General features: G+C 41.4%; 1 protein-coding gene across 1 annotated transcript in view; it reads right to left on the bottom strand.

The window, feature by feature from the left end:
- The window catches only part of PPP2CB (protein phosphatase 2 catalytic subunit beta), a 34,079-nt gene extending 24,254 nt beyond the window's left edge, over positions 1-9,825 (bottom strand). Inside the window, exon 1 of the mRNA XM_075204599.1 lies at positions 9,433-9,825. Within this exon, the coding sequence (XP_075060700.1) occupies positions 9,433-9,534 (102 nt within the window). The 5' untranslated portion in view covers positions 9,535-9,825. The remainder of the gene's footprint in view (positions 1-9,432) is intronic.
- Positions 9,826-13,576: the final 3,751 nt, after the last annotated feature.

Here is a 13,576-nt window from a genome sequence, read left to right on the forward strand (position 1 = left end):
AGAATGTAAGCAGAACAAAAATTGACTCAGCACAGGGGTGAAAAAAATCTCAGCAGCAGTGGGGTTAATACTTATATTAGACAAATAAAACTATAAGAGCAGAACCCTTTTAAACAAACACAGTGGTAAATGTTAAAAGAGCAACTTGATAAATAAAAAATAAAAATTTTAAAATATTATTGAATTCTGATCTGGGTCCTATCTGTGTGGTGTTTGATGTTCTCCCCTATGGTGCTGATTGTAAGCTCCACAGGGAGCAGGGACTTTTATGAATGACAAATATTCATGTGTAATATATATGCGATATAAATGACATAATAAATAATTTCCTCTGCTGGATGTTGTACTTTGTTGTAAATGGTTACAAATACCAAAGTACATGCACAAATATGTATCAGTACATCTCATGATAATTAAGATAATCTATTGTTACAGATTATAGGCCCAAATCAGTTATCATTCCATAAAAAAAAAAAAAAAAAGGATATTTGCTAACAAAATTTTAATTTCCATGGACACATTGCTGCAGGATCAGGTAAATTTTAGAAAATTTCCACAAGGTCTATGCTGAAGGATAATAGCGTATTTACACACCATCATAACACGTGAATATAATCCCTGTGGTCGAAGTGGACATTTAGAAGTGGCTGTATGGAAATGTTGAAGCGGCAGTATGAAAAATGGCATTTGATAGCTTTACAGTGAAGGCAGTAGTAGTAGCAGCATGGCATCCCACCATATAGACCCCCACATACCACGTATAGACCCCCACTTCGACCACTGAATCTATTACATTTGACATTATCACTATATACAGCAGTGACGAGCAACAGGCAGCCAGGCAAGCCTTCAGGAATTTCTAAAGGATAAAAAAAATAGACAAACAACATTTTTCAATAATTATTCACTTTTGTAACCTAGTAAGAGATCAATGTTTAAACTTGCCTAAAAATGCAGCTTTTGGCTCTCAGCTGTAGTGTACTGGCTGATAGTATTCACACATAAGGAACCGAAAACCCCATTACTGGCTAACATTATTTTGCTTTGATGATTTAACCCCATCATTGGGCAAGTAAAACACCCCCTTTCCTTATCATAACTCACATTTTGTAGATTGGGGAGGTTTTCCTTTATCATCTTAGTTCAGCCTGGTGCTAATAGATATGTATATAACACATTCTGGGATGTGAATCTGTGGCGAGTTTCGTGTATAAAAACAAAATAGGCTATGTGACAACCAGTGACCTAGTAAACAAGATTTTGAATATTGTGACAGTTACTTTAGCAAACAAATACTGGGTTGTTATACTATTACTTACTTCTAAAGAAAACAAAACTGTCATCAACAAAATAAAAGAATACCTATACATTACATTGTAATACAGTCATCACCTATGTGTTAAACTGAGACTCCTCAAGATTTCCTTGCATCAGCATCACCAAGTATCCGCCCTTGGTGCTTCAATTGTCAAACAGTGGTGTGAAATCACAGTACCTGTACATGTGAACTAATAGTTACCCTAGTCATGGATGATACCAATATACTAACAGACCATGGGCACAGGCCTGCTATCAGATGTAATGCTCCAGGCCACCATTATTCACCATAATTGTGCTTTCTAAGCAAATCACATATCTGCTGTCACAAAGTTCCAAGCAGAAGTAATGTGCAACAGTATGTCTCCAGCTGTGCTAGTGACTAAAAATGCAAACAAGTAGTCAACTCATTGCGGTTGCGTTCTTCTACTCTAAGCCAGTTGGTTGCCCCTCTCAATAGAGTTGAGTGAAATTTTCAAAACTGTTCAACAAACCTTTTTTGCTGTTTTCTCAGTCCTACTCCAATCACACGGCAGAATAAATTGACTAATTCTGCTTTATCGATGCAAAAGCCAGTGTTCTCCCCAGCACCTATTTCCCGGTGCTCCACCTGGCTCTTGGAGCTCAACAGAGTCCTATTATAATAAAAAAAAAAAAAAACACTGTTTCTCCTATTAGAACAGGCATTATAGCCAGCAGTGTGTGTTACACCACTGTCCACCAGTATGCCCAGTTCTGGCAGGTGTGTGCAATAACATCGAACATTTTTCAACATTACTGCAAAGTATTACATTTGCCCCCAGCTGGCAACATTATATGGGGAGAACACTAAAAAGCGAAACTCAAAAGATTGCATCACTGAAATTTTTAAGTCCTCTTGCTGCAATTTTATTCATGCCTATGAGGGAGAAGGAAAAATTATCTCCAAAGGAAATGGGACAAGGGACAGCAGTTCAGGAAAAGTAAGGTCCTGAACGACTGTTGTACCACTGCTCCAGCACAAAGTTACCAAGTCAAATGGGAATGTTGTGCAGCCAGCTTATAATTGGTCACTGCAATGAGTACACACTCAATGTCATGGGGCCTTAATACATATTACATTTAAACAAAATTTTTAAAAATAATAATAATAAAAAAAAGGTTCCACTATCTTAACGGTCTCAAGTCCTAGAAGGCAGAACAAAAGGACACAAACCGACAATAGTGATGTAATTATAGGTTATAAAAGAATCACCATCATTAGCTTTTAAATCTGACAAGAAACCCCCCACAAAATTATCCTGAGAATTAAGCTTTAAAATGTTTGTTCAGTTGTACAGATTCCCGATTGTTGTTACACTTCTCTTTACTGCATGCATATGCATCTGGCAAATGGGTTGTCATGGAGCTCACTGAACTGCCTAAATCTATAAATACTTTGGAAACAACACAGTATATTTTAAGTAAAGAATATTTCAAGCAAGATAAATCCCCTATTAGCCGATTAGTAAAACACATTGAAGGAAGAGAAATATTTTGTATATCAATAACCACATTTTCTGATTTGTTCTCAAATAAGCATTAATGAGATCCTTATACGATATAATTTGTTAAATATATCGAAAGAGACCTGGGGGTAAATGTATCAAGCTGAGAGTAAAAAAAAATCTCTCTCTCTCTCTTTATATATTATATATATTTATTAGGGCTAAACACAATCTACTCATTAATCTCACATTATACCATAGCATAATTTCTAGCAACAACATTATATTTATCAAGTGCCCACTATCCTGTGTATAATTTGCCCTTCTTCCATTCCAGTACATCTGGTTGCTACACGTTATACTCCTGGCCCAGTGCTCTACCCAAAGGCAATACACAAATAAGGAACCAATGAGGCTTCTACGGAATACAGAAGTAACCAGTAATAGTAACTTTGCTATAAACAGATAAATCCCTCTTAAAGTATTTCAAAAGCCATATTTTTAAACACCTCCAATACTATTACGTTATCAGATTTTTATTTTTTTTTTCAATTTTTTGTAATCACCCAAATGTGTCAAAACACAAAAGCACTATCAATTGTTAATGATCATATTTTCAGATGAAAGTAGTAATTTTCAATTGGTTGCACTATGAAATTTTTATTTTTTTATTTTTATGTACACATTTAATGGGAGATATAGTGAGGAAGAATTTACATCATTTACAAAAAAACAACAAAACAAAGAATCAATGTTTGAACTTTAGCAATACAAGTCTTTTTCACGTCTGAACCATGAGATAAAATAATTTTATATTGGATCTAATATTTGTTGTTTTAACATGTTTTTCTGAATTAGGGAAACCTTATTTGTTTCAGATCACTAGTGCAATTTTCTTCTCAATACTGCATTGATGTGAAAACATTAAAACCACCTGCTTAATATTGTATAGGTCCCCTTGTGCCACCAAAACAGCTCTGACCCGTCGAGGCATGGACTTTACAAGACCTCTTAAGGTGTCTTGTGGTATCATCTGGCACCATGACGTTAGCAGCATATCCTTTAAGTCCTGTAAAATACGAGGTGGGGCCTCCATGGCTTGGGCTTGTTTTTCCAGCACATCCCACAGATGCTCGATCGGATTGAGATCTGGGGAATTTGGAGGCCAAGTCAACACTTTGAACTCTTTGTCATGTTCCGCAAGCTGTTCCTGAACATTTTTAGCGGTGTGGCAGGCCACATTATCCTGCTGAATGAGGCCACTACCATCAGGGAATATCATTGCCATGAAGGTGTGTACTTGGTCTGCAACATTTACTTAGGTGGTAGGCGTCAAAGTAAAATCCACATGAATGCCAGGACCCAAGCTTTCCCAGAAGAATATTACCCAGAGCATCACAATGCTTCCGTCAGCTTGCCTTCATCTCATAGTGCATCCTGGTGCTCTCTCTTCCATAGGTAAATGACACACGCATGATGTAAAATAAAACGTGAATCATCAGATCGGGCCACTTTCTTCCATTGCACCATGGTCCAGTTCTGGCCGCTACATGCCCATTGTACTTGCTTTCAGTGGTGGACAGGGGTCAACATGGGCACTGACTGTTCTGCAGCTATGCAGCAAGCTGCAATGAACTGTATGTTCCAACACCTTTCTATCACAAACCGCATTAACTTTTTCAGCAACCGTAGTTTTTCTGCAAGTTTGGATCAGGCAGGCTAGCCTTTGCTCCCCAATGAGCCTTAGTAGTGCATAACCCTGTTGCCGGTTCTCCTTCCATGGACCATTTTCGGTTATAACTAACCAACCACTGCATATCAGGAACACCCCCACAAGATCTGCTGTTTTGGAGATACAGCGACAAAGTCGTCTGGTAATCACAATTTCGCCCTTGTGAATGTTGCTCAGATTCTTACACTTGCCCATTTTTCCTGCTTCCAACACATCAACTTGAATAACTGACTTATATATCCCACCTGCTGCCCAATATATCCCACCCCTTGACAGGTGCCATTGTAGCAGGATAATCAATATTATTCACTTTGCTTGTCAGTTGTTTCAATTTTGTGACAGATCGTTGTACATGTTACTCTCCTCACTTCTCAAACCTTATTTTTCAGGATGATCTTCCTTTATTCACCTGCATATTGTGTTGTGATCATTAGATGTGCCAAGGGCATTGCAAGGCGCCAGCGATGCCTGTACATATGTTAGCTTTATCTCTGCCTCCACCAATCCTCAGAAACTATATACAAGAAATGGAAAAGCTGTACACAAAGAATGAAGAAAACTCCCTCAGGACATGTACTTCCCTGCAGTCCTGAGGGAGCTTTCTGCACTCTACCTGTGTGCGTAGACTTTGTATTTCTTCAATACAACGCAGGATTTTTCAGGTTCGTTCACACCTATAGCCTTTTTATATGGTAACACATGAAAAGCACATTAAAAACAGATCAGGAGTCAATTGCGCCATTCCCATCACTGAATTCTTAAATTGCGACAGTGCATTTAAAGTTTTCAGAATGCAGCACAACCTTTTTATCATGTGCCATTATGTGCAATACCATAGTAATATTGGTAAAATCACATGGAAAAAGTGTTAAAAATAAATCACTAAAAGACGCATTAGTTTTTATGTATTTTTACCCATTTTCCCAAAAGAGACATCAAAGAACTAGCCAAGATGTGCATATATTAACATTAATAGTAGGAATGACTCACAAAAGTTAGGCCCCAGCAGTAATTGTTTTAGATGCATCAGCTAGCCGATTCCTGAGATTTGCCCAGCCAAAGCCTTAAGCTGGGTACACACCACAAAAAATTAGTGCAAATGTGATTTCTGTAACGATTTACCAAAGTAGCAATCAGCATACAGATATGTACACACTTAAACAATTGACCTTCAGATCTGTGCTCTTCATCACTCATAACCATCTGCTGAAAAGATCATGACTGCATACTCTACAGAGATCTGCCTACACTGCTGGTCACGAGTGCATATGTACTTCCACATTTGCCCAACATGGTCCCATTGCCGATCGTGATTTTTAGTAAATTTATCAAATCAAACTGTGACGATTATGTATTATTGTTATTTTCCCTTAATATTCAGGTATCACAATGTATATTGTATGTAACCTTGTAATGTAATCTCAATGTGTGCTTTGCTAGGTGACATGAGTCTGAACCTATGCAAGCGTCAATGTATTTTGAAACCAGCCAGGCACGGGATAGATAAGGATCTCGGAGGAATTTGAAGCCCCAATGTTGTAAACCATATAGCCACTCAGCAGAGCAGAGATGAGAGATTCCCTGAGGTGCCCAAACATATTGTAATGACAGATTATTTACTTAGGAAAGCTTTGTGTCATTTTGGGAATCAATCTTACTTAATTGAAAATGTAATAACCAAGGTGGGGGTGAAGAGCCTGCAAGAAGGGTTTAAAATCTTCTGCTTTAGACATTACATTGTGCATTTTCATGAGGGGTTCTATCAAGACTGAAATGTCCCATATTTGTTAATTGTGTTCACACACACACACATACACACCAAGTCTTAACTAGTAGTGACATTTTGTAACTAAGCCTTGGAAACATTTTTCGGATTAAAATAAATTTAAACTAGCATATTCTCTGTGAACTTACGAAGCCCAGGGAGGCTCATGCTATTTAAATCATGTGATTTAAGTGTGAAACATTAATAAGTGGTTTTGGTGAACATAAGGACAACATAATAAATCCTCTGTGGTGGTGGAAAAGGTGTATTCATTGCTAAGTAACTAAGGTGACGCCAGTCACGGCCAGCTGTACAGATTGCTGTATCCGAGACAGGCTGGGCGTTCATGACAAACGATACGATGTGCTTTGGTACGTTTAAACATGATCATGGGAGCGTACATACTAAAGCGACATCTTACCAAATGGTCGTTTATCTTGTGATTGGCATCATCATTGGATGAAAAATCTGTAGTACGTATCTAGCTTCAGTAAACTGCCAACTGTACCAGTTTCCTATCCACTAGACACTTTACAATCGTTGACCTTGAGATTCATACTAAGGGGCATATTTAAGACACACCGCAAAATATGAAAGCTAGTTTTCAATCCTTCTTGTATTGGTAAGGATTGAACTAACTTTCATAATTATCAAAAAACTTCAACAGGGATAGCAGTCACATTAAACGGCTGGCCCTGTGAAGTTTATCACTTACCTTTTATCAGCCTCTGCACTGTGCGAACCAAACTGAAGTGTCTTCACAGCGTCTTGTTGAAATTCATAGTGCGCATGTGCCGACCGAAAATATCTGGCATGAGCACTGATAACCTCTTATCTTTAGCTGCTGCAGTGCAAACACCATTGATCGACGACGACAATCATGTGACGGGGAGGGATCACATGATCCCATCACACATGCGCTGTGCAGCTCTGCTCTTCGGAGCAGAGCTGTCAGCAGTGAAAGTTTTCAATTATATTAATGTACGCCAGCTTCAGCTGGCATACATTAACTTGAAAAATATTCGGCTATTGTTAAATAGCGTTAGTGAGCACTCACCATACACTGTTATGGGGACGGCTCAGTAAAATGAAAAGAGATGCAAAGCAGCGATGCAGTGATTCATAAATCCAATTTTTACTGTAAATCCCCGAAAACCTCATTACCAGAGATTTTATGTATGATAAATAGGCCCCTAAATAGTGTAGGTTTGCAAAGGAACGGAGGTGGGTCTGGGCAAATATTCCAAGAATTTAGAAGCCGACAATTTCCAAACAAAATTTATGATTCACACGAACAATGTTTAGGGATGGGCTGATCTATGTTGACAGGTAATCTAGGTATCATACCCAACTATACCCAGCATACAATCACCCCAAATATTATATTTTCCTAGGTGGTAATTCAGCTTTAAGAAAGTAAATAACAAAATGTTAAATAGCTAAGAATGGAAAATATGTAAGTAATCAAACTGCAGACAATAGACTCTCCTAAACCAAGAATTATTTTTTCTAATCAATTACAGTGCTATCGTAAAACATAGTATTTTTACAGAGAATACTGAATCATTCCCATCAGTCCCTGCTCAATTGGAGCTTACACTCTAAATTCCCTACCACACAAACAAACTAGGGTTCATTTTTGTCAGTAGAAAGCCAGTCAGCATTGCTACTAACAAAGTGGCTGACCTTTTTTGATGTCACAAGCCTCGCAATGGTTCTCTTAGAGCCATGAGCTACACATGTTGAAGTGTAGGTGGCAATCTTCCATACCCTACTTGGCAAACAAAATATGCATTTGTCCATTCTTATTTGTGGGACAATATAAAGGGACTTTCTCGCACAATTCAGGTACAGGGATGGGAGAATGATTTCAAACATTTCACAAACTTTTTGGGTTATACTCTTAGAACAAATTGCTTTATATATATATATTGCTATGCACCAGTCAATGCTACCATCACACTGGTGCTTTTAGAATTCTTCACTATTCTGGATAAAGCTGCAGAAGTGACATACACAAACTAGTAATTCTACAAATTACAGTTAAAGGTGAACATCCTGTAGCTTGGGACGCAAAGTGGGGTTTGAGAAAACTTCTTGGGTTCAGATTTGCTAAACCTGGGGGTCAAGAACCAGCTGAGCATCACTGGTGCAGGTCAGTTTCTTAACTTTGATTTTATTTTTAAGGCAACCCCTTGTGGGGTCTAAAATAATGGTTCATTAGCACTAGGGATGCCAGAACAATGGCATACTGGCAGTACTTTATCTGTTTTTTTCGCAAATAAAAGTATATCTGAGTCAGAATTTCAACTCATTGCTAAATTTTTAATTAATATTTACGGTTGTCAAATTAAGTGTATTAATAAAAAAAATTAGAACCTGCACAAAACATTAAAATCATTTTATCAGTTAATAGTACACAACCAGTTAGCAAAAAATGATCAAGTTAATCCATGAATTGGGTCACATCCCATAGATTATAAGAACCCATATGTGCTTTACTGTTATAAAAAAAAAAAAGTTATTGAACTTTCTTTCATGTTTGTTGGTACACACAATCAGTGATACTCAATAAACTACAACAGACAATTACAGAGATTGCAGCAATAATAAAATGAACACACTGTACCTATCATGAAGCTGACAAAATTGTATACTGTTATGGTATGTTAAAAATGTCATATTGCTACATATCCTTGAACAGCAATAAACAGGTGTAACAAAATAAAATATGGTAATTAACTCTGTCACAGTGTATTAGGGAACTGTTCTGCTTTATATTGCACCTATGAATGTGGGCAAAATAAATGCCATCATTCAAACATAATAAAATGATAATCTAACAATTCACATCACACAGAACAAAATGTAACATAAAACATTAAAAAAAAAATACATTTGTTAATTAAAATCACACATCCATCCACTTCACCTGACCTGCACATGATGTTGCAGTATTTTAAACGTAGTATGTATATCCAACACCAATCAACCTACAATCAGTGAATGACATGTGAGAATATATATTGCATGGAATATTCCCTTTACTGTACTTGCCCAGGCCCCTGCAACGTTTGTGTGTGAAATTATATATATATATATATATATATATATATAAATCAGTCAATGTAGATATCAAGCATACGATTCACCTTCTCGCAGAGGGTGCGCACTTGGTTCTCGTTTAGTTGTTTGCAATCGTTGAGCTGCTCGATCCATTGGTCCAGCTCTTTCGTGAACGTCTTGTCCTCCATGTCCAGCACCTTCCCGAGCACCCCGGGGACACACACAATACGGCAGACTCACAGCGCTACCCCCCTCCTCCCGTCACACCCTCCTCCCCTACTGCCGGGCTCTGCGCCTAGCACACTCTATGCCGATACGCCCGGTGTGTATCAGAGGAGGAGGCCGCCGCGCCGCTGTGTCGCTGTTTCTCTCCAACTCCTCATTCAATCTCGACTTCACCCCCAGAGCAGGGAGCGCGCACCGAGGAGGGGGCAGCGACGGGAGCGCGCACATAGACGCCAAACGGAACCAGGGAAGACGTGCGCGTTCACATGCACACACGATGATAAACATCAGGGAAAGACGCAGGAGAGTCGGGAGCGCGCTCGCAACCGTCAATATGGTATATGAAAGGAGAGTCGTGCTTTACGTACCGCGTTACTAGGGAGTGTTGGCACATGCGTATAGATGATGAATAGTGAGGCAGTAGTTTTTTTCAATGTGCTTTATTAACAGTCATAAAAAATATTACAGTAAACATGCAACCTCATTGTTTCAAGATATTTTCTATACGTATAAAAACAGCTAGGTAACAGACAATGTTAGAAAAACATAATAATCCTGTTGCATCAGCGCTAAATTTGCAGAGCACTTCTACAGTCAGTGACTTTCAATTTAGAAAATGTGCTTTATTGCATTTCTTGGTTTTAGCTACTGTCGCTTAGTTTCAGGGCTATTACTATTAATAATAGTATAGCTATGAGCTACACATGTTGTAGTGTAAGTGGTAATCTGCCATACCCCACTTGGCAAACAAAATATGCAGAAACAAAACATGGGAGAATCAATTACTGGTGATGTGGTGCACATGCATCACTGCGATGTCTGGCTGCACACATTGCCAGCCATTACGGTAGGAATTTACGGCCATAAAATCGGCACATACCGCCACGTTATAGATATTACCGTTATTAAGGTAATATTAACCCGGCCTCTGAGCTGCGAGCCAAAAGCCGGTGTTAGAACTTCCGTAATAACGGTTACTACGCGCACTATTACTCATACTTGCCAACTCTCCCGGAATGTCCGGGAGACTCCCGCATTTTGCGAGAGTCTCCCGGACTCCCGGGCGAGTGTGACAATCTCCCGAATTCTGCCCACTTCACTAGGAAGTGCCCCACTTCCTAGTAAAGTGGGCAGAATTAGATCCCAAACGCCACGATAACCGGTGAATCGCGGCATTTAGCCCTATGACGCGATTTCGGCGCCCCGCCCCCCGCATGCCCACCTGCTACAGAGAGTCTCCCAGACACCAACTTAAAAAAGTTGGTAAGTATGCTATTACTTTAATAACCGTAATAGTTTTAGCGCGGCGGTACTTCGGGGGGAATTTAATTTCCCCCCAATGTGTCTGTGGACATTCAAAAGACACATCATGCTGAATTGAATCTCCCCCATAGGGGAAGATTCAAAGCAGCACATGTTGCCACTAAACATCATCTCTGTACACCTTTATGGGACATGACGGAAAATGAGCGGAGATATCTGTAAAAACTCCCAAAAGGGCTGATTCTATTAGGTGTAAGGTTCCGTAGTAACCTTATGCGTATGTTCCAGCAGCCAGGGCTAGCTGGGACATGTAGTTCCACAATAGTACTTCAGGGAGGAAAAAACACTTTTAAAAGTTCTTTAATTAATTTAATTTAATTTCTGTGGGGCTGAAGAATAGAGAATTTCTGAGTTCTCACTCGCAATAACTTAGAGCAGGTATCCACACTCTCCACAGTAGAGGCAAAATTTTAATCTCAGTGTTCCTGAATCAGAGAGGGACAAATAAATCTAATTTGCATTGGTTCAGAAGAGTTCAGAATTTAGAGACATGGGGGTGTATTTTTTAGCTGTGGTTCCAGCAAACCATTTGCCATCATTTTTTAAAATTACAATTTTATTAAAAGCAACACCCATCGGGGTTTTGTTTTTAATAAAATTGCCATTTTAAGAAAATGATCACAAATCACAGAGAATCAGCAATTTGTCGGAACTGACAATATATCCCATAGTCTTTCACAGAACAGCGAAACTGTTACAAAGGCACTTCGGAGGTGTGCAGACGTGTCTGCTGAGCGCTCCCGCTGGAGCCCTGCTGGGATCACCCATCTGGCCCGAATCTCTTACCTGGGATGCCTCCTCACGCTGCCTCTTCACTGACCTCGCTTGACGCCATCCATTACTTTATCCTCTCGTGACTCCCGGCTGCCGCCGCCGCCGCCTCTTCCATCCACTGCTGGCCCGGCTTCGGCCTTCCATCGAGCTGGTCTCCAATTACTCTGAGGGCCATCCAACATCTGCGTGAACCTCCTCCACTCTGGTCCTCCGCCGAAATGTGCCTGATGAGAGTGTCGCTGCCTCAACCCGGGTCTTCCCGTCCTGACTTCCGTTGGAGTGTGACTTCCGGCCGCCGCTACTTCCACCTACTATAGGCCGCGGTCTCGGCCTACCTTCTGCTGGTCTCCGTTCTGGTCCTCCTGCGATCTGCGCTCTCTGGTCCTGCCGCCTCCAGCTGTCCCTGCTCTGGATGCCTTGCTGCTGCCCGACTGGTTCCAGTTACATCGCCGCTGCCTGCCTGTGTCTCCTGCACGCTGCACATAGCCGAGTCTCCGGCCTGTCGCCTCCTGTTCCATCCTTATCTTGTCGTCTGGTCTCCGGTCTGACGGTCCTCCACGTTTTCCCCCCCTGCATTTGGTCTCCTCGTCCGGTCTCCTGCTCCAGCCTCCTGCTCCTCCGGTCCTCCATGTTTTTCTCCCTGCATTTGGTCTCCTGGTCCGGTCTCCTGCTCCTCCGGTCCGACGGTCCTCCACGTCTCTCTCCCTGCATTTGGTCTCTGTTACTGCCCGGCGCACACCTGGGATTCGTCCATCTACCCACCACCGGCCTCCTCAGCTCCTATGGACTTGCTTCCCAGTCCTGCTCACGTGGACACCCTTCCTGGACATCCTGCTGCCGTGATCACTCTGCCTTCTCCTGATTGAAATCTACGTTGAATGTATTGTATTGCACTATATCTAGCTTTACTGACTGTTTTTGCTCTCCTCTTACCACTTCACTCTCTGGTTATCCTTTCTGTTGTGTCCTGCGCTACACTCACTATTGATGTACCTGATGGTTTAATTGGTCACTTGCTTTTATTGTCCCCCATCTACTGTTTTATCCTCGCTTCTTTGTAATTGCCACACCCTTTCCTCTCCTTTTTACCTGTGTTGCTCCCGTTTCCCTGTCTCTCACCATGCCGCCCCGCTCGGCTCCCATACCCATCCTCTCCCTTCGCCACCCTCTTGGCGCCAACTCTCACTGCCCCATCTCACACCCTCCGCCTCGCTCCATCAACCATGACAATCTTATCCAAATCTCCCCTCTTCCCTCCCTCCCCTTCTCATGTGCCCTCTGGAACTCCAGGTCCATCTGTAACAAACTCCCCTCCATCCACGACCTCTTCATCTCCAACTCTCTTAACCTCCTCGCCATCACTGAAACCTGGCTTTCCTCTTCTGACACCGTCTCTCCTGCTGCTCTCTCCTACGGGGGTCTCTCCTTCACCCACTCCACCAGACCTGATGGACGCCAAGGAGGCGGAGTGGGCCTCCTCCTATCCCCTAGCTGCACCTTTCGGGTCATTCCCACTATACCTTCCCTCTCTTTCTCCTCCTTTGAAGTTCACTCTATCCATCTCTTCTCCACCATCCACCTCTGTGTCTCTGTCATCTACCGTCCCCCTGGCCCTACCTCCCTCTTCCTTGACAACTTCGCTGCCTGGCTCCCTCACTACCTTTCCTCTGACCTTCCCTCCATCATACTTGGCGACTTTAACATCCCCATTGACAACTGCCCTGACCCCGCCACCACTAAACTTCTCACCCTTTCCACCTCACTTGGCCTCACCCAGTGGACCTCTTCTCCCACTCACAGTCTTGGCCACGCCTTAGACCTCGTCTTCTCTCATCACTGCGACCTCTCCGACTTCTCTATCTCTCCCTTCCCACTCACTGACCACCATCTCCTCTCCTTTACTCTGTC

The sequence above is a fragment of the Mixophyes fleayi genome, chromosome 1, assembly GCF_038048845.1.
Source record: "Mixophyes fleayi isolate aMixFle1 chromosome 1, aMixFle1.hap1, whole genome shotgun sequence".
NCBI classification, from domain to species: domain Eukaryota; kingdom Metazoa; phylum Chordata; class Amphibia; order Anura; family Limnodynastidae; genus Mixophyes; species Mixophyes fleayi.